Source organism: Scyliorhinus canicula, chromosome 13 (genome assembly GCF_902713615.1).
Source record: "Scyliorhinus canicula chromosome 13, sScyCan1.1, whole genome shotgun sequence".
Classification (NCBI taxonomy): domain Eukaryota; kingdom Metazoa; phylum Chordata; class Chondrichthyes; order Carcharhiniformes; family Scyliorhinidae; genus Scyliorhinus; species Scyliorhinus canicula.
The window spans coordinates 61,124,507-61,146,888 of record NC_052158.1 but is presented as its reverse complement, the minus strand read 5'-3'; the positions used below and the strand labels follow the sequence as shown (position 1 = coordinate 61,146,888).

The window sequence follows — 22,382 nt, the reverse complement described above, 5'->3', positions numbered from 1 at the left end:
TATGATGGAGGGAAGGTCATTGATGAAGAAGCTGAAGGTGGTTAGGCCGAGGACACTCCCCCAATAAACTCCTGTAGTGATGTCCTGATTGACCTCAACAACATCTTCCATTGTGCTCGGTGTGACTCCAACCAGCGGAGAGTTTCCCCCTTGATTCCCATTGACTTCAGTTTTTCTAGCGCTCCTTGATGCCATACTCAGTCAAATGCTGTCTTGATGTCAAGGGCAGTCACTCCCACCTCACCTCTGGAGTTCAACTCTGTTGTCCATGTTTGAGCCAAGGATATAATGAGGTCAGAAACTGAGTGGTTCTGGTGGAACTCAAACTGAGCGTCAGTGAGCAGGTTATAATTGAGTAAATGCTGCCCGATAGCACCATCAACTACATGTCCCATCACTTTGTTGACGATTGAGAGTAGACTGACAGGGCACTTATTGGTCAGGTTAGATTTTTCCTGCCTTTTTTTAGACAAGAAATACCCTGGCAATTTTCAACGTTGTTGGGTAGACAACAGCATTGTAGATTTACTCGAACAGCTTGGTTCGGAGCCACTCCATGAATCATGGGCAAATATGCCCTGAGCGAGGTCGGAGAATATATAGGGAATGAGATTCGACACGGGCTGGGTGCAAAATAGGTAGTGTCGCCCAATATTCAGATCCATTGACTTCAATAGCCCTCCCTTATCTAATTTCATCCCCAAGGGTTTCGATGTATATTGTGGATGATAATGGGCAGAGTGTCTGGATGCTCAATAGCATGAAGGAATTGCACTATCCTGCGCAAGTGTTACAAACGATGTGTAGGTTTTACAAGGTGTGAATGTTAAAGGAGAGCCGACCAACAGTTTGCTCAAGATGATGCATTCGAGTACAATCTAAACTGAAGAAAGGTTTTGTTTGGAGTTGAAACAATTTTATTATCACTGCCATAGTTATCCATTTTCCTCTTTTTGGCTGGTCTGGTATCAACTTTTGTTGCCTTCAAGCTGAGCTCCAAACCTATACCTGTTCTCCTGAGAATTATTTTTTTTAGTCTGTGAAAGTGTGTTGGGGTTAAGTCAATTCTTTCCTTGCTGTTCTATCAGTTGGCTGTTTTATCAAATATTCTTCTTTTAAGGTTACAGATACACCTGGGTTTGTTTTGCATTACGACGATTTTCTTATGTGTTCTCTGCTCCTTCTTCAGGTACCATGTCTTAAGAGGATGTTGGCAACCATGGATTTTATAAAATATTCAGGAGACCTGAGTGGGTGATCCAACCACAGGTTTATTCTTAAGGCAAAAGCAACACGGCACACAGCACATAGATCCCAGTTGGGACTACTGGTAATGCCGGTCCCAATCCTGGTTGGCTTTAAAGTGTTAGTTCCACGAGCCCCAGCTACTAGGCCGCCGCCCCTCAATGGGGTACCTCATATTCCACAAAGCTCTTGGGGAGATGAATTGGGTCGTCCCCGTGGGTCTCATGAAGTTTATTACATCACTTCCCCTCCAAAAGTCCACAGGTTCCTCTGCTGTTGGAGGCACGCTTTGCCCGTGGCTACATTTCCAATGACTGTGGGGCTGGGTTGCGGGGTGCATAACGTGTCGGGGAGTGTCACTTCTGCACTGACCATAAGCGGGGTCCCAACCAGGTCCCTCCCTGACCAAACCGTCATCCAAGATTATGGAGGGTTCTGTCTCTATTTCTGATGCAGAGTGTTCCATCGCATGTAGACCTGTGTTCTGGCCCTTGGAGAGTAGTACTTCGTAGCTCATGGGTAGTGGGCTAGGGGGACGAGGGACTGATTCATCAGGCGATGCTGTCTCTGGGCGCGGGCTCCCTGCTTTTGAGATGGTCCACATGTTTGAGCACAGTCCGTTCCCTGGTTTTGACCGTGTAAGAGACTGGTCCAGCCTTCCCCACTATGGTCCCCGGTATCCACCAGGCCCCGCCTACAAATTTCCAGACCTATACTGTTTCTCCTGGCTCAAACCCTCTTGTCCTGCTTCCAGTGGTCATGGTACCTCTTCTGGAGATCTTGTTTCTTCTCCACCTTCCCACCAAGGTTGGGGAATGTTAAGCTTAGACGTGTTCGAAGCTGTCGGCCTATCAGTAGCTCTGCCGGCGCTACCCCGGTTGCCACGTGGCGTGGTCCAATAGTTGAACAAAAAGCCTACCAGTTCTGTTCCAACTGACTCTATGGTTTGTTTCATGCCCCTCTTGAAGTTTATACTGCCCTCTCAGGCAGGCTGTTTGAAGAGGGGTGATCCAAATGTGTTTAACCCCATTCGACTGCATGAATGTCAGGAATTCGTCGGTAGTGAAGGGGGTGCTATTATCGGTGACTGAGCACCTCTAGAATATCATGGACGCTGGACGATTGGTGTAGCTTCTCTATGGTGGTCCGTAAAGTGATGGATAGCATCTGGTGGGTGATCCAACCACAGGTTTATTCTTAAGGCAAAAGCAACACGGCATACAGCACATAGATCCCAGTTGGGACTACTGGTAATGCCGGTCCCAATCCTGGTTGGCTTTAAAGTGGTAGTAGTAGGAACATTGATCCAGGAAAGGCCCAGCAAAGTCAGCATGTAACCACACCCAAAGCCGCCCTTGTCATACCCAGAGGTAGAGCGAGGCGGACGGTGGGAGCTTTTGATGCTCTTGGCTTGTAGCACACTGCTGCACCAATCTCTCAAAATTACCATCGAGCCCTGGCCACCGCAAGTAGTTCCTGCCGATCACTTTCATTTTGGACATCCTCGGATGTTTATTATGCAGGTCCTGTAAAATGGCTTTCTGGCCTTGCCTTGTAACTATTATCTGGGCTCCACACAGGAGAATGTCGCTCCTGTTACTTGGCTGTGAATACTTGTAGTTCTTCAGGAAGTTTCCCTAGTAGGACGGGGTGGCGCAACTTTGCTAACGTAGGATCCTTTAGCATCCGCACATGAATTTGCGAGGCTGTGACAGGCAATAAAGTTGAGTGGCAACACAACTTTGTCTGCTACTGCCGGGTACGGGGAGGTGGAAGGAGGCAACGTGTATGCAATGGGAGTCAGCTAAGGGCATCTGTGCATGCAATCAGCAGAGCCGAAGATATATTCATACACCGCCAACAGCAATGTCCATCGCTGGATCTTGGCCGACACGATCGGTGGTATCACTTTGTCTTCTTTGTAAAAGCCAACTAAGGGTTTGTGGTCCATGATAATTACGAAGTCCCGTGGGCGTACTGCTTAAACAGTTTAACTGCGAAGGTCACAGCCAATCCTTTTCAATCTGAGCATACTTACGCTTTGCATCAGCCAAGGTTCTTGAAGCATAGGCTATCGGCGTCTCTGTCCCATGGAGAGGAATCGCACATGATCATGAGCGTGTTGTATGGATTATGGTGAGTTAGTAGCTTTGAGTATAACAGCTGGTTCTTACTTTGCTAAATGCATCCTCTTGTGATGCCTTCCATGCCCATTTCTAGTGTTTCTTTAAGAGCAGACGTGGTGGTGTCAGTATTGTTGCAAAATTTGTAATGAATTTTTCATAATAACTAATGGGCACTAGGAATGATTTTAGCTCCATCATAATCTCTGGCGTTGGAGCCCGTTTGATAGCTTGAACCTCCTCTTCCACTGGGTATTAAACACCGTTGTCAATCTGGTACCCCATGATTCAGTACGATCCTGGCTGACCTTGGGTTTCAACTCCATTTATCCTCCCCGTGCCAATATCTCTTAATGCCGAGACACCAAAAATCTGTGTACCCCAGACATCGATGTATTCTCTCGCCTGGAAGACGCATTTGCCCCTTTTTGGGCAGCACCTACCTCCGAGAAACAGCGGAGGACTTCCTCTAGGTTATCTAGATGTTCTTTCTTGGAAGCTCCTGTAATTAATAAGTTGTCCAGATAGACCGCCACTCTGTGGAACCCTTGAAGGCTGGAAGATTGCGTCCGTTTGGTCTGCCGGGCCTAATCAGAAAGGCCTCAAGCCTTCCAAAAAGCGGCATTTTAAAATTCGCTCTGATCTTGCTCTCAAGCTGAGGAATTCAAGTGCAGTCCAGAATCACAGCTGTAGTTTTTCCTCCTGCGACTAGTTCAAGCCCCAGCTGCTAGGCCTCCAGCCCTCATTGGAGGAACTCGGATTCCACGAGTGCCACAGGGAGATCAATTGGGCCATCACCGTGGGTCTCATGAGGGTTATTACAGACTTCCATTGAATAAAGAATCTTAGAAATCGGAGGGGTAGACCACAGCCGATCCAGCCTGTTCCATGATTCAGTACGATCCTGGATGACCTTGGGTTTCAACTCCATTTATCCTCCCAGTGCCAATATCTCTTAACGCCGAGACACCAAAAATCTGTGTACCCCAGACATCGATGTATTCAATGATGGAGAATCCACAACCCTCCAATAATTTCTTGTTTACTGCTCTGCACAATGGTATAATTACCATTAGTGGATAATAAACTTAGGAGACTTCGATCAATGTTTTCTGACTCCTGTTATTCCTAATTTCCACCCTGACTGATTCTACATCATGATCTTCAGAGGCAAGATACTTTCTCACTAGTATCCTTTTTAAAAATTCATTCACGGGTTGTGGGCGTCGCTGGTTAGGCCGGCATTTATTGCCCATCCCTAGTTGCCCTTCAAAAAGTGATGAGTTGCCTTCTTAAACTGCTGCAGTCCCCAAGGTGTAGGTACACCCACAATGCTGTTATGGAGAGAGTTCCAGGACTTTGACCCAGCGACAGTGAAGGAACGGCGATACATTTCCAAGTCCGGATGGTGTGTGGCTTGGAGGGTAGGTTCCAGGTGGTGGTGTTCCCATGTATCTGCTCCATGGCCCTTCTAGATGCTTGTGTTTGTGAATGTGGAAGGTGCTGTCAAAGGAGGCTTTGTGAATTCATGCAGTTTATCTGGTCGAGGGTATACACTCGTGCCACCGTGCGTCCATGGCGGAGGGAGTGAATGTTTGTGGATGGGGTGCCAATCAAGCGGGCTGCTTTGTCCTGGATCGTGTCAAGTTACTTGAGTGTTGTTGGAGTTGCACTCATACAGGCAAGGGATTCTTCACTATCAGGTTTACCCCATCACGTTTGCCGTTCTGGGCGTGATTCTCCCATTTGCAGACTAAGTGCTTCCACCAGCGGGGAATCGGGACCCGGCACTAGGAGCGACATTGATGTGCTATTCCGTAACACTTAGAAAGTTTAAAACCGGGATTGGGCTTTACATTGGACCAGAGAGGGGCGGGGCCTAAACCTACTGACAATATTAGAATACTGCTTCAGCACCGCCTCCCCCACCCGAATCGCTAGCAAAGCCAACCCACTCTCCAATGGCCGGCAAGGTCTCCACTACCTCAGCCTCCTCCCCCTTCAGGCCCCACCCCTTGGCAGTGCCAACCTGGCACCCTGCACCTTCTAGGAAACTGTTCAGAACAAAGAGACAGCCTGATTGCAAATACTGCAGTTAGAAAGAACAGCTGCTCAAAAGAGGCAGTTCTTCAGAGTCAATGGACTCGTGTAGAACTGTATAAATAAACGACGGTAAGCCTTCCTTTGAAACTGCCTGCACCTGTCAATCAAGAGGCTTTTAAAAGGCGATCGTCCATTGAATATAAACACAAGCTATAAATGACAATGGAATTGGACTGTGAAAAAAAAACACTTCCAAGGTTTCCACCACATTAAAGGAAAGGCTTTTACCTTCACCTCACAGATCTTTAATTGTATCATGTTGGGAGACAGTTTAAAGTATTTTAGGCTGCAGATGAGAAGACCAGCCAAACGATCCCCATCCCGGAAAAGTCCCTCGACCCGAGCCCCTCCAGCCCAGCCCCAGCCGCCCTGACCCCCGCCGCTCATGAAGGAGAGCCCCCTCAGCAATGCAAGAAAGGTACTCATCCCCTTGCACTATCCCCCCCTTGCCCCACCCTGCCAATCCGGAGTATAAGCTGCTAGGACCTGTTCATCAGTACTTGCACCAAATCATGCCACCAAGGCTCCTGGCTTAGCTGGGGCGGAGTGTGGGGGGTGGGGGGGGTCGCTGCAGCAGCACAGGGGACTGTTGAATTTGGTGAGGACTTTGCATTTTCCCACCAGGTTTGGGTGGAAACCCATTGGGAAACTCGGAATGGGTTGGACCCCTGCGCGAAACCCACATTAAACCCAATCCGATGCCTGATTCGCCACCCAATCACGAATCCTGCCACTAATCCCGACCTCCTTCTGCACTGTATGTTCTATGTTCTATGTTCTAGCTAGCAGTCCTGGACAATCCCTCCAACTGTCTGCCTCTTCTAACCTTGATCATCTTATGACCATGTCTCTGTTATAGGAATCAGATCTAAATTAGTTACTTCTATTTTCTGCAATTGCCTTATTCGCTGACATCCATTCTTTTAAACTCTTGTCGTTTGCTGTCCCACTTTGTTTGTCTTTACCCATATCACTATGCTGTTCCGACACTTCAATTTTCCCAATCGGATTTCTAAATCTCCATTTACTCGAGCCCTTCCCCTACCCCATCCTCTCAAGCCATGATCACAGGATTGGTCCTTAATTACGCTTGGTAAAGTACTGCGGGGCTTTGCCATTGTTTTCTGCAGCATGACTAAACAGGAAACTCTCCGTATTGGAAGAATTTACAGGTTGATAATGAATCTGTTCGACCCGGTTATCAACATAACTTCTGCAGCCATCAAGTCCTGATGTGGGACTTGAACCCGGGACTTCTGAGCCAGAGATAGGGACACTACCTCTGCTCCACAAGGCAGAGCCTGTGTTCATAATATTCCAACTAATCAATTGATCCAAGTTTTCTACCCTTCCTGCAAATCTAACCTGTCAGGAATTCACATCCAACAGTAAGTTTTCAACCAGTCTGGTTTGACGGATCAAGTTGAATCCCATAATATTGTGTGGTTAGTTTAACCCAGCTGTTCCCCCGCAAAAAAGCATCGAAGATAATTCTGGTACCGGATCACTTCTGATTTCTTCACTGACAAATAAGGAAACAATCACCGAGAATGTTAGCCATGCTCCTCACTATAACAGGGGCGGGATTCTCCCGAATCCCCCAATGGCCCGATGCCGGCTTAAAACGCGAACTACTCTGGTGTCGGGCCAACCGGAAGTTGCAGAATCATCCGCACTAGGCCGGCACCGGGGGGTTGGCGCCGCACCAACCATGTGCCGAAGGGTCGGCGCAAGTTAGCGCATGCGCAGAACCGCCGGCGTGATTCCACGTATGCACTCCGGCCGGCGTAATCTTGTGCATGCGCAGGGTATGTCTTCTCTGCGCCGGCCATGGCGGAGCCCTACAGAGGCCAGCGCGGAAGGAAGGAGTGCCCCCATGGCACAGGCCCGCCCACAGATCAGTGGGGCCTGTCCGCAGATCAGTGGGGCCTGTCCGCAGATCAGTGGGGCCTGTCCGCAGATCGGTGGGCCCCGACCGCAGGCCAGGCCACCGTGGAGACCGCACCCCCCCCCCCCCCCCCCCCCGGACCAGATCCCCCTGCTCCCCCCCCCCCACCGAACCAGATCCCCCTGCTCCGCCCCCCCGGATCAGATCCCCCTCGGACCAGATCCCCTGCTCCCCCCCGGACCAGATCCCCTGCTCCCCCCCGGACCAGATCCCCTGCTCCCCCCCGGACCAGATCCCCCTGCTCCCCCCCGGACCAGATCCCCTGCTCCCCCCCGGACCAGATCCCCCTGCTCCCCCCCTCCCCTCGGACCAGATCCCCCTGCTCCCCCCCCGGACCAGATCCCCCTGCTTTCCCCCCCCGGACCAGATCCCCCTGCTCCCCCCCAGACCAGATCCCCCCTGCTCTCCCCCTCCCCGGACCAGATCCCCCACTCCGCCCTCCTCCCCCGGACCAGATCCCCTGCTCCCCCCCGGACCAGATCCCCTGCTCCCCCCCGGACCAGATCCCCCTGCTCCCCCCCGGACCAGATCCCCTGCTCCCCCCGGACCAGATCCCCCTGCTCCCCCCCCTCCCCTCGGACCAGATCCCCCTGCTCCCCCCCGGACCAGATCCCCCTGCTTCCCCCCCTGGACCAGATCCCCCTGCTCCCCCCCAGACCAGATCCCCCCTGCTCTCCCCCTCCCCGGACCAGATCCCCCACTCCGCCCTCCTCCCCCGGACCAGATCCCCCTGCTCCCTTTCCAGATCCCCCTCCCCCCCGAGGATCGCACCAGCTTGCCCATCAACCAGGCCCCACCATGTGGGACCACGTCCATTTCACGCCAGCAGGACTGGCCAAAAATGGGGGGCCGCTAGGCCCATCGGGGCCCGGAGAATTACCAGTGGGGCTGCTGCCAACAGCACCCAAACGGCGTGGCGTGTTCCCCGCCCCCGCCTTAAAACCGGCGCCAGAGAATACGGCAGCCGGTGTCGGAGCTGCAGGGCGGGATTCATGCCGACCCCCCCCCCCCCCCCCCCCCCCCGGGGATTCTCCGACCCGGCAGGGGGTCAGAGAATCCCACTGCAGATGTCTGACTATCGTGAATGCCTCTGAAATAAAATTGCTCTCCATTGCACAGCCTTGGTATGAATTATTCTGGATGTGGATACTCACTGGGTTTTCTGTGTACAACAGGTTCACAAACTTCTTTGTAGCATGTATCCTGGTGAACTTTATAAATTCTTTTATACCTTAAAAATAGAAATGAAATATAAGACTACTCACACAGAGAGGCTACAGAGCAAAAGTCCAAACTTTTCCCTCTCCTCCGGTCCCCACATCTTCCTTAACCTTCCGGCTTTTGTCCCTCATATTTCTCTTTCCTTGGGCTTAATTTGATCAGCAAACTTCAAGATCATCCATCTTTGTCAATTCCCAAATAATTTCTTTGCCTGAACATCAAGCTTTCCCAGTTTGCATCATGAGGGCACGTCCTTTACTTACGCTCCCTGCGGCCCACTTTTTGTGAATGCAATTTGATAATGCCACAACAACCCTCATGTCCTTCACAGTTTTGCTCGTTTGACAGATTGACTCCCAGGTCGATTCCTGGTTAAAGCGAGAGGAGGAAACTTACTTAAACCGGAAGACACTGTCCTCCCATACTGGAATGGATTTTGTTTCAGAGTACAGGCGTGTGCAGGGGTGAGGCAACTTCTTACAAACTGAAGACAAGATGAAAGCAACTTTAATAAAATGACCAAGAAACAAACATATTTTTCCATTAATATCTGATTGAAAGGTTTTGTCTAATACCCCACCCCCACTCCATTGAGATGCATTGTTTGTTACACCCCACCCTCACTGCATGTTGTAGCACTCTGTGATATCCCACCCTGACTACATGTTATAGCACTCTCTCTGTGACATCCCACACTCACTGCATGTTATAGCACTCTCTCTGTGATATCCCACACTCACTGCATGTTATAGCACTCTCTCTCTGATATCCCACCATCACTGCATGTTATAGCACTCTCTCTGTGATATCCCACCATCACTGCATGTTATAGCACTCTCTCTGTGATATCCCACACTCACTGCATGTTATAGCACTCTCTCTGTGACATCCCACACTCACTGCATGTTATAGCACTCTCTCTGTGATATCCCACACTCACTGCATGTTATAGCACTCTCTGTGATATCCCACCCTCTCTGCATGTTATAGCACTCTCTCTGTGATATCCCACACTCACTGCATGTTATAGCACTCTCTGTTACACCCCACCCTCACTGCATGTTATAGCATTCTCTCTGTGATATCCCACACTCACTGCATGTTATAGCACTCTCTGTGATATCCCATCCTCTCTGCATGTTATAGCACTCTCTCGGTGATATCCCACACTCACTGCATGTTATAGCACTCTCTGTGATATCCCACCCTCTCTGCATGTTATAGCACTCTCTCTGTGATATCCCACACTCACTGCATGTTATAGCACTCTCTGTTACACCCCACCCTCACTGCATGTTATAGCATTCTCTGAGATATCCCACCCTCACTGCATGTTATAGCACTCTCTGTGATATCGCACACTCACTGCATGTTATAGCACTCTCTCTGTGATATCCCACACTCACTGCATGTTATAGCACTCTCTCTGTGACATCCCACCATCACTGCATTTTATAGCACTGTCTCTGTGATATCCCACCCTCAGTGCATGTTATAGCACTCTCTGTTACACCCCACCCTCACTGCATGTTATAGCACTCTCTCTGTGATATCCCACCCTCTCTGCATGTTATAGCACTCTCTCTGTGATATCCCATCCTCTCTGCATGTTATAGCACTCTCTCTGTGATATCCCACCCTCTCTGCATGTTATAGCACTCTCTCTGTGATATCCCACCGTCACTGTTTGTTTTAACATTCTCTCGGTTATACCCCACCCTCACTGTGTGTTTTAACACTCTCTATTATACCCCACCCTCGCTGTGTGTTATAACACTCTCTCTATTATACCCCACCCTCGCTGTGTGTTATAACACTCTCTCTGTGATATCCCACCCTCTCTGCATGTTATAGCACTGTCTGATATCCCACCCTCACTGTATGTTATAGCACTCTGTGATATCCCACCCTGACTACATGTTATAGCACTTTCTCTGTGATATCCCACACTCACTGCATGTTATAGCACTCTCTCTGTGACATCCCACACTCACTGCATGTTATAGCACTCTCTCTGTGATATCCCACACTCACTGCATGTTATAGCACTCTCTCTGTGACATCCCACACTCACTGCATGTTGTAGCACTCTCTCTGTGATATCCCACCCTCTCTGCATGTTATAGCACTCTCTCTGTGATATCCCACCCTCTCTGCATGTTATAGCACTGTCTGATATCCCACCCTCACTGTATGTTATAGCACTCTGTGATATCCCACCCTGACTACATGTTATAGCACTCTCTCTGTGATATCCCACCATCACTGCATTTCATAGTACTGTCTATGTGATATCCCACCCTCAGTGCATGTTATAGCACTCTCTCCATGATATCCCACCCTCACTGCATGTTATAGCACTCTCTCTGTTACACCCCACCCTTACTGCATGTTATAGCACTCTCTCTGTGATATCCCACCCTCTCTGCATGTTATAGCACTCTCTCTGCATGTTACAGCACTGTCTTTGTGATATCCCACCCTCCCTGCATGTTATAGCACTCTCTCTGTGATATCCCACCCTCTCTGCATGTTATAGCACTCTCTCTGCATGTTATAGCACTGTTTTTGTGATATCCCACCTGCCCTGCATGTTATAGCACTGTCTTTGTGATATCCCACCCTCTCTGCATGTTATAGCACTCTCTGTGATATCCACCCTCTCTGTGTGTTTTAACATTCTCACGGTTATACCCCACCCTCACTGCGTGTTTTAACACTCTCTCTATTATACCCCACCCTCGCTGTGTGTTATAACACTCTCTCTGTGATATCCCACCCCCACTGTGTGTTATAACACTCTCTCTGTGATATCCCACCCTCACCGTGTGTTATAGCACTCTCTGTGATATCCCACCCTCACTGCATGTTATAGCACTCTCTCTGCGATACCCGACCCTCACTGCGTGTTGTAACACTCTCTCTGTTACACTCCACCCTCGCTGTGTGTTATAACATACTCTCAGTAATATCCCACCCTCATTGCACGTTTTAACACTCTCTCAATTATACCTCACCCTCACTGTGTGTTATAACACTCTCTCTGTTATACTCCACCCTTATTGTATGTTATGACGCTGTTATACGCTACCCTCACTGTGTTATAACATGCTCTCTGTTATACTCCACTTAGGCTACGTGTTATAATACTCTCTACATCATATGCAATCGATACTGTATATTATAACATTCTCTCTGTTATACCCCACCCTCACTGTGTGTTATAACTCTGTTTTACACCACCTAGGCTACATGTTAATAAACTCTGCACATCATATGCAACCCATACTGCATATTATAACAGGCTCTTCGTTATACTCCACCCTCACTGTGTGTTATATCAATCTCTTTGTGATACCCTGCTCATTCTGTGTATTAGAACATGCTCTCCGTTGACACATTCTCCCCGTGTCTGCGTGGGTTTTATCCCCACAACCCAAAGATGTGCAGGTTAGGTGGATTGGCCATGCTAAATTTCCCTGTAACTGGAAAAAAAATGATTGGATACTCTAAATTTATTGAGAAAAAAAAACATTCTCGTCGTTTTACTTCACCCACACTGCATGTTATTACACTCTACATTATATGCCACCCATACTTCGTGTTATTACACTCGCTCCATTAGATCCCACTCTCACTGTGTGTTCTAACACTCTCTGATATACAATATCCCCAATGTAGTTTAGAACATTCACTGTGTCAGAGACTTCCTTTTTGTGTCATACTCACCGTGATTATAATTTCATGCATCATCTGAGTTAAAAATGACCCTCATTGTGAATTACAATGTTCTCTGTGTTATACATCATCTTTATTATCAGTTATGAAAATGTCTGTCATATACCAAGGGCTGGATTGTCCCAAAATGGGACAGTGTCCCCACACCGGCGTAAAAACGCTGGTGTTTCACTGACGGGTTTCTGATAAAATAAGATCAATTCACCCATCTGCCGGGGGCTAGCAGTGACGCAGAGTATTTCACGCGGTTTTAGCAGCCCTCGCACTTCCGGTTTCGAGCCCGTGTATGCGCAAGACGCCAGCCTTCAGCGGCCGCGCCGAGCACCATGGCGATATCAGACCGCGGAGGCAGCTGCAAAATGTAGGACACCTCCCCCCCCTAATCAGCCGTGTGCCCGAAGATCTGATCGGACCGATCTGTCTCCCGGTCGCCCATAAGGCCCCCCCTCACCCCCCCCCCCCAGTGCCCGATCCCATAGCCCCCCCCACCAGGACGGCGGCGGACTGGTACCACGGTACCAGGGACATCACGGTAGCATAGTGGTTAGCACAATTGCTTCACAGCTCCAGGTTCCCAGGTTCGATTCCCGGCTTGGGTTGTTGTCTGTGCTGAGTCTGCACGTTCTCTCCGTGTCGGCGTGGGTTTCCTCCGGGTGCTCCGGTTTCCTCTCACAGTCCAAAGATGTGCAGGTTAGGTGGATTGGCCTTGCTAAATTGCCCTCAGTGTCCAAAAGTGCCCTTAGTGTTGGGTGGGGTTGCTGGGTTATGGGGATGGGGTGGTGGTGTGGGCTTGGGTGGGTTCTCTTTCCGGGGGAACGGTGCGGACTCAATGGGCCAAATGGCCTCCTTTTGCACTGTAAATTCTATGATACAATAACATCTCTATGACTGAGTCCGGAGCTGCCACGTGAGGTTCCCGAACGGCCATAGGTGGTTCGAACGACGGCGTTGGGAACTCGGCCGGTCGGGAGTGGAGGATTGCTGGGCGGGCCTCTGACAATGGCCCCCAAGCCGCAGGGAGTACTCCGCGAAAACGGCTATTCTCGGGTCTCGGAGAATCGCCAGATCGGTCCAGGCCCGATTTCGGCGAAAGTGGATTCTCCACCCCCGCGCCAAATGCGATTTTGGCGTGGGGCTGCAGAGAATCCAGCCCCAGATTCTTAAAAATTGTAGCAATCTGTTCAATCTTACTTTCACTAGAGAAGCTCTCAGTGTGGCACACACTCTTAATAGATTTTGGCCTGATAATCTTTTCTTACATAATTCACAGTTTCTTCCTTTGAATCCCGTTTCACAATCACACATGTATGAGTCCATCCCCTTCACACAGGTACCTCCATTTTTACATGGGTTTGAGGAACATTCCCACTGCTCATCTGCAAAAACAGAAAAGGCAGTTGGAGGTGATAATAGAGAGCTGTCTAGCAAAAAGGTAAACAGCCATACACAACACAGCAGCTTATTGCAACCAGGTCATCACACACATTGTAGATGGTGCAAAGCATATCAAACGTAGACCTGTCCCATTCCTAATTGCAGATTCTTCATCCACTCACAATCAATCCCACTCTTAGGTACAACTCCACCACCACTAACCCCCCACAGCCTGCCCCACTCACAGATACCGGCTCCTCCCTCTCTCACACAACATGCCCCACTCACAGATACCGGCTCCTCCCTCTCTCACACAACCTGTTCCACTCACAGATATTGGCTCCTCCCTCACTCTCACACAACCTGTTCCACTGACAGATACCGGCTCCTCCCTCTCTCCCACAGCCTGCCCCACTCACAGATACCGGCTCCTCCCTCTCTCACACAACATGCTCCACTCACAGATACCGGCTCCTCCCTCTCTCACACAACCTGTCCCACTCTCAGATACCGGCTCCTCCCTCACTCTCACGCAGCCTATCCCACAATCAGATACCAGCTCCTCCCTCATGATACGCCATCAATATTACATGACGAGAGATAAACGTAACTGAGGCTTTAATACACTAAACAGCAAGCCTCCTGCCTCTGGACCCGAACTGGGTCCTGACCCCCTCGGAGACCTGCCACTTTTATAGAGAGGGGAGGAGCCACAGGCGGAGCCAACCTGGACAAGCCCAGGCATGTATGATACAATACAATCCAGATAATACAATCACGTGGTTTACCACATTCACCCCCTGATTAAAAAAAAGTCCGGCGGGGGTGAAGTGGTCTTAAAGGTCCAGGGGGCCTTGACCTTTCACCGTGATCGCCTCAGTCCCGGCTGTGGTGTGGCCGCCGACGTCGAGACCTGCGCGTCCGGGAGCCTTTTGTCATTTTCTTCTTCACCCAGATGTTGAGTCGGCGAAGGGGGGGGGGGGGGGGGGGGGTGTACAGGTGGAGGTGGTGGTGCTTGTCGCCGGCAGGCCTGCGGGTGTCAGTTCGCGAGACAGGTGGGCAGGGATGGCGGAAGACAGTGTAGGGTGGGGGTGGTGGTGATGGTCCCGGGGAGCCTGCAGGAGCCAAATCCCGAAGAGAGACTGTGTCCTGCCACCTGCCTTGGTGTGCCACGTAGGCATATTGGGGGTTCACATGGAGCAGCAGGTCCTTCTCGACGAGGGGGTCAGTTTTATGGCTCCTCGCACGCTGCCGGAGAAGGACAGGCCGTGGGACTGTCAGCCAGGACGGGAGCGAAACCCCGGAGGTTGACTTCCTGGGGAAGGCAAACAGACGTTCATGCGGAGTCTCGTTAGTAGCTGTACATAGGAATGACCGGATGGAGTGGAGCGCATCGGAGAGGACCTCCTGCCAGCGGGAGACTGGGAGACTCTTCGACAGTAGAACCAGAAGGACCGCCTTCCAGACCGTCATGTTCTCCCTCTCCACCTGTCCGTTTCCCCGAGGGTTATAGCTGGTCGTCCTGCTGGAGGCGATGCCTTTGCTGAGCAGGAACTGACGCAACTCGTCACTCAAAGAAGGAGCCCCGATCGCTGTGGATATAGGCGGGGAACCCGAACAGGGTGAAAAGGCTGCGCAGGGCCTTGATGACGGTGGCAGAGGTCATGTCAGAGCAGGGGATGGCGAAGGGGAATCTGGAGCACTCATCAACGATGTTGAGGAAGAACATGTTACGGTCAGTGGAGGGGAGGGGCCCTTTGAAGTCCATGCTGAGGCGCTCAAAAGGGCAGGAGGCCTTTACCAGGTGCGCTCTGTCTGGCCGGTAGAAGTGCGGTTTGCACTCTGCGCAGACCTGGCAGTCCCTGATCACGGACCTGACCTCCTCGATGTAGTAGGGCAGGTTGCGAGCCTTGATGAAATGGAAAAAGCAGGTGTGCCCCGGGTGACAGATGTCGTTGTGGAGGGCCCGGAGTCGGTCTACTTGTGTGCTAACACATGTACCGCGAGAGAGGGCATCTGGGGGCTCATTGAGCTTCCCAGGACGATACAAGATATCGTAATTGTAGGTGGAGAGCTCGATCCTCCACCTCAGAATCTTGTTGTTCTTAATCTTGCCCCGCTGTGCGTTATTGAACATGAAGGCAACCAACCGCTGGTCGGTGAGGAGAGTGAATTGCCTGCCGGCAAGGTAATGCCTCCAATGTCACACAGCTTCTACGATGGCCTGGGCCTCCTTTTCGACAGAGGAGTGTTGAATTTCGGAGGCATGGAGGGTACAGGAGAAGAAAGCCACGGGCCTGCCCACCTGGTTGAACGTAGCGGGCAGGGCAAAGTCCGACGCATCGCTTTCCACTTGAAACAGGATGGACTCGTCCACCGCGTGCATTGCGGCTTTAGCAACGTCTGCTTTGATGGCAGTCAGGCCTCAGCCGTCAGGGGAAAAGTGGTGGATTTGATCAGTGGGTGGGCCTTGTCCACATAGTTGGGGACCCACTGGGCATATTAGGAGAAGATCCCCAGGCATCTCTTCTGGGCCTTGGGGCAGTGAGGGAGGGGGAGTTCCAGGAGGGGGCACATGCGGTTGGGGTCAGGCTCTAGGACTCCGTGTTCCAAGACATAACCAAGGATGGCCAGGCGGGTTGTGCGAAAGACGCATTTCTCTCTATTATAAGTGAGGCTCAGGAGTTTCGCAGTGTGGAGGAAGCGCCGGAGGTTCTCGTCATGGTCCTGCTGGTCACGGCCGAGAATGGTGATGTTGTCCAGGTACAGGAACGTGGCCCGCAACCCGTATTAGTCAACCATTCAGTCCATTTCCCTTTGGAAGACCGAGAACCCGTTAGTGTCGCCGAAGGGAACCCTGAGGAAGTGATAGAGGCAGCTACCTGCCTTGAAGGCAGTGTATTGGCGGTCCTCCGGGCGGATAGGGAGCTGGTGGTACGCAGACTTCAAGTCGTCAGTAGAGAAGACTCGATACTGCGCAATCTTTTGACCTTATCAGATATGCGGGGGAGGGGGTACACATCGAGCCGCGTGTACCGGTTGATGGTCTGGCTGTAATCAATGACCATCCGGTGCTTCTCCCCAGTCTTGACGACCACCACTTGGGCTCTCCAGGGGCTGCTACTTGCCTCAATAATCCCCTCTCGCAGGAGTCGCTGGACCTCTGACCCGATGAAGGCCCTGTCCTGGGGGCACTGTAGTATCTGCTTCTGGTAGCAACGGGCTTATAGTCCGGGGTGAGGTTTGCGAAGAGGGAGGGTGGGGCAACCTTAAGGGTCGCGAAGCTACAGACGGTGAGAGGGGGCAGGGGTAATTTGAACTTCAAGTGTATTAAAGTCTCAGTTACGTTTATCTCTCGCTGTGTATTATTGATGGTGTATCAATTTAATACACTAAACAGCAAGCCTCCAGCCTCTGGACACGAACTGCCACTTTTATACAGAAGCTCCGAGCGGAGGAGCCACAGGCGGAGCCAACCTGGACAAGCCCAGGCATGTATGACACAGTACAATCCAGATAATACAATCACGTGGTTTACCACAACTCTCCCACAGCCTGTCCCACTCTTGGCAACCAGCACCTCCCTCACTCTCGCACAGCCTATACCACAATCAGATACCAGCGCCTCCCTCACTCTCACACAGCCTGTCCCACAACCAGATACCAGCTCCTCCCTCACTCTCACACAGCCTGTACCATAATCAGATACCAGCTCCTCCCTCACTCTCTCACAGCCTGTACCACAATCAGATACCAGCTCCACCCTCACTCTCACACAGCCTGTCCCACAATCAGATAACAGCTCCTCCCTCACTCTCACACAGCCTGTCCCACAATCAGATAACAGCTCCTCCCTCACTCTCACACAGCCTGTACCATAATCAGATACCAGCTCCTCCCTCACTCTCGCACAGCCTGTACCACAATCAGATACCAGCGCCTCCCTCACTCTCGTACAGCCTGTACCACAATCAGATACCAGCTCCTCCCTCACTCTCCCACAGCCAGTACCACAATCAGATACCAGCGCCTCCCTCACTCTCATACAGCCTGTACCACAATCAGATACCAGCTCCACCCTCACTCTCACACAGCCTGTCCCACAATCAGATAACAGCTCCTCCCTCACTCTCACACAGCCTGTCCCACAATCAGATAACAGCTCCTCCCTCACTCTCACACAGCCTGTACCATAATCAGATACCAGCTCCTCCCTCACTCTCGCACAGCCTGTACCACAATCAGATACCAGCGCCTCCCTCACTCTCGTACAGCCTGTACCACAATCAGATACCAGCTCCTCCCTCACTCTCCCACAGCCAGTACCACAATCAGATACCAGCGCCTCCCTCACTCTCATACAGCCTGTACCACAATCAGATACCAGCGCCTCCCTCACTCTCGTACAGCCTGTACCACAATCAGATACCAGCGCCTCCCTCACTCTCGCACAGCCTGTACCACAATCAGATACCAGCGCCTCCCTCACTCTCGCACAGCCTGTACCACGCAGATACCAGCACCTCCCTCACTCTCACACAGCCTGTCCCACAACCAGATACCAGCTCCTCCCTCACTCTCACACAGTCTGTCCCACAACCAGATACCAGCTCCTCCCTCACTCTACACAACCTGTCCCACAACCAGATACCAGCTCCTCCCTCACTCTCACACAGCCTGTACCACAATCAGATACCAGCTCCTCCCTCACTCTACACAGCCTGTACCACAATCAGATACCAGCGCCTCCCTCACTCTACCACAGCCTGTCCCACTCTTGGCTACCAGCTCCTCCCTCACTCTCACACAGCCTGTACCACAATCAGATACCAGCTCCTCCCTCACTCTCGCACAGCCTGTACCACAATCAGATACCAGCTCCTCCCTCACTCACCCACAGCCTATCCCACAATCAGATACCAGCTCCTCCCTCACTCTCACACAGCCTGTCCCACTCTCAGATACCAGCTTCTCCCTCACTCTCACACAGCCTGTACCACAACCAGATACCAGCGCCTCCCTCACTCTCACACAGCCTGTACCACAATCAGATACCAGCTCCTCCCTCACTCTCACACAGCCTGTATCACAATCAGATACCAGCCCCTCCCTCACTCTCACACAGCCTGTCCCACAATGAGATACCAGCTCCTCCCTCACTCGCCCACAGCCTGTACCACTCTTGGCTACCAGCTCCTCCTTCACTCTCACACAAACTGTCCCACAATCAGATACCAGGTGCTCCCTCACTCTCACACAGCCTGTCCTACTCTCAGATACCTGCTCCTCCCTCACTCTCACACAGCCTGTCCCACTCTCAGATACCAGTCTTACCTGGCTTAGTGTTGGTCTCAGATTCTTGGATCTCCAAGGCTAGACTAATACGATTGGTTGATTCCTCCAAGTTTTCCAATTTGATTGGTGGCTCTGGGCCTAGGCAGGAAATCACAAATGTGCAAAACCATCCCTTAGATTAAGACGGGGGATAAACCCAACATCATTATTGAAACAGTGGAACCTTGCTGACAGCATATCTAGTTTGCCATAATCAACAAACGGATGTATTAATGAGCCAGTCAGTTCATGTGGGGAGGCGATGTAGCGACATTGTCATTGGACTAACGACACAGGGGCCAGGGTAATGCTCTGGGGACCCGGGTTCGAATCCCATGTTAGATAGTGAAACTTGAATCCAAGAAAGTCTAACGAGACCATGGAACCATTGTCAACTGCCGTAAAAACATATCTGATTCACTAACGCCCTCACCTGGTATGGCCTACTTCTGGCTCTTAAATGCCCTCTGAAATGCCACTTAGTTCACTGGCCCAGCCAGCCACACTCACAGCCAATGATTTTTAAAAAGGAAATAAGTGAGCATTTGGCATCACTTCAGATGGCGCAATACAGTGCCGCTGAAGTCAGTCAGGCCTGATGTGAAAAATCTCTTTCAGGCTTTGATCCTGACATCAGACCAATAAAGTTGTCACACTGAGATAACCTTTGCTCTCGGGTGTCATTCAGAATTTAACATATTGATGGAGTTACAAGTACTTTGCCAGGCCCCTTTTGGACCAGTTAGTGAAAGATCAACAAGGTATTTGTACAATAGTTATAATGTCTGGACTAGAATTGAATCAAGGTCCCAAAGATGAAAGTACAAGTACCCCTTTGACCAAGCTTTTAGTCGCTGCCCCCTAATATACATATCCCTCTTGTTTAGCTCGGCAGCTATTGCTATGGTTACAACTCTGCAAGGGATGTTGGGAAGTTTTTGCATGCTAGATGAACAAAATTGCTGCTGCTGTTGCATAGTTTCCGGTCAAGTCTTCTGAAATTTCAAAATGTACCACAGTGTGCAAGCCGATTAGGTTCTGGTACCTACGTGCTCGGTGAGTTATGGGTTTAGGCTGTAGATTGGCAAATGTGGCACTGATTCGCCCTCTCCCATCCAGCATCTCCGAGTATCTGAAAATTAAATTCAAACTGATTTACTCTATATTGTTTTTAGTTGCAAATTCTCACAGAATCATCAGAATTGAAAGCGATTCTTAGCAAAGTTAGACAACTGTCCCATGAAGCAACCACAGGTCAAGGTACAACATGGGTTTACTTACGAACTGTGCAAAATTCAGAGGCCTTTTTTTGGGGGTGTGTGGGAGGGGGGGGGGGGGGGGGCGGTGGGGGAGACGGTGCTACCAGTGTGTGACCATACTGCAGTACCATTAGTATTCTGTAGCTATGAAGGCGAGTGTGGCCACAAACCTTTGTGTATCTGGATCCTGACAGGCTAGAGCTGGAAAGATAAACAAGCTTCTCACAGTCTGCCATCCCACTATTGCATAAGGAAGATCACAAAAACTCTCTATTCAAAGACAGCTGACTATATTTCATATTCTCAGAGTCGCAAGGTTTGCAGGCTTTACCCTGATGCTTGGTGCTGTTTACTGCACACACATCACTGTGTAGACATTGGAGGGCCAGGATTCTCCGGCCTTTTGCTGGCGGCGGGATTCTCTGATCCTGCCGGCAGCACACCTCCACCCATGGGATTCCCAATGGCATGAGGCGGTTTCAATGGGAAATCTCATTGACAAGCCGCGGGAGTACAGAATCCTGCCACCAGCTAACGGTGTGGCCAAACTCTCCGTCTGCGCTAGCTGCGGTAGCGGGCCGGACCTGTAAAGGAGGACCCAGCTGGGCATTCCATTCAGGGACCGGCATGGTGAGACAGTGGTTAGCATTGCCTCCTCAATGGCCAAGGAACCGGGTTCAATTGTAGTCTTGGGTCACTGTCTGTGTGGAGTTTGTACATTCTCTCCATGTCTACGTGGGTTTCCTCTGAGTGCTCGGGTTTCCTCCCACAGTCCAAAGATAATAATAATCTAATAATAATCTTTATTGTCACAAGCAGTCTTACATTAACACTGCAATGAAGTTACTGCGAAGATCCCCCAGTCGCCACATTCCGGCGCCTGTTCGGGTACACAGAGGGAGAATTCAGAATTCTCAGCTGGTCTGGGAATTGAACCCCCGCTGCTGTACATACTGTGCAATACACAGTATCCTGGCAGCAGTCACCATGCCTTCAATGTGCTATCAATATTGGAGTCACCAGGATAGTCATTGACTGTCTCTTGGATCTGGGGTGACGTCTACGTAGGGTCGTGAGTTTCTGCCATGTGACTGAACAGGCGGCATCTCGACTCAGATTTTTGGGAGCATCGGGCAGGATATCCCCGGAGGTAGTGGGATCCGGAATGCAGAATTTCTTCCTTTTCTGTCATTCCCTGCCATCGCACTGCCTCATCATTAAGATGCTGTTGTCGCCATCTGAATGATCGGAGGCAAGTGCCTCCCAATCATTAATATGAATGCTGCCGTGCTTCAAGGAGATCTTCAGAGTGTCTTTGAATCGTTTTCTTTGTCGTCCCCTGAAACGTTGGCCCTTTGTGAGTTGAGAAAACGTTCAGCACCGACTCTTCGAATGCTACACTCCCCTGTTCACCCCACCCTATCCCAATTACCCCAGAACCTAACCTGCGTATTTGGCATATTACAGATAACTATTCACCCCTGTGCTTTCCATACCTGTCTGTCATATGCCTTGGGCTGTCCTGGTGCTCCCCTCTCTCGCTCTTCACCCTGAAGAGGATATTGGTAATCATGGACTCCCAGATGTTGGTCCATGGTTATGCTTGGCAAGGTATGCAGTGATTTAGCATTACCTTCCGCAGATAGCTGACCAGGAGTCTCTCTTACCGCCCGCCAGGATTTACAAGTTGATACTCGTCCTGTTTGGCCGCGTTACAAACACACCTTCATTGGCCATCAAGTCCTGGAGCGGGAATTAAACCCAGAGCTTCTGGCTCAGAGACAGGGATGCTACCATTGCACCACAAGGCTTCTTTTCCTGGTTCTCCTCCACAGTGTCAATCTAACTGCAACATGGCTGGTGGAAGGTTGCTGACTTTAAGTGAGGGACCCTGCTGATGGCCTTGGAGGAAACCCTCAAGTGGTTTTGGGGTTAGGAAGCCCAGCTTTAGATTCCACCACTTCACATGGGTGGTGACCATCTTGGCTGGCTGGCTGACTGACAGTCAGCCGCAAAGTAAGGGACAGTAAAATGGAT

General features: G+C 50.7%; 1 protein-coding gene across 3 annotated transcripts in view; it reads right to left on the bottom strand.

Moving 5' to 3' along the window:
* Positions 1-22,382, bottom strand: part of sned1 (sushi, nidogen and EGF-like domains 1) — a 191,727-nt gene that overhangs the window by 15,432 nt on the left and 153,913 nt on the right. For all 3 annotated transcript variants that reach the window (XM_038815011.1, XM_038815010.1, XM_038815009.1), the window contains exons 22-26: positions 20,136-20,218; positions 19,087-19,185; positions 13,638-13,754; positions 9,037-9,124; positions 8,574-8,650 (exon numbers count right to left, since the gene is read on the bottom strand). In XM_038815011.1, the coding sequence (XP_038670939.1) occupies positions 8,574-8,650; positions 9,037-9,124; positions 13,638-13,754; positions 19,087-19,185; positions 20,136-20,218 (464 nt within the window). The remainder of the gene's footprint in view (positions 1-8,573; positions 8,651-9,036; positions 9,125-13,637; positions 13,755-19,086; positions 19,186-20,135; positions 20,219-22,382) is intronic.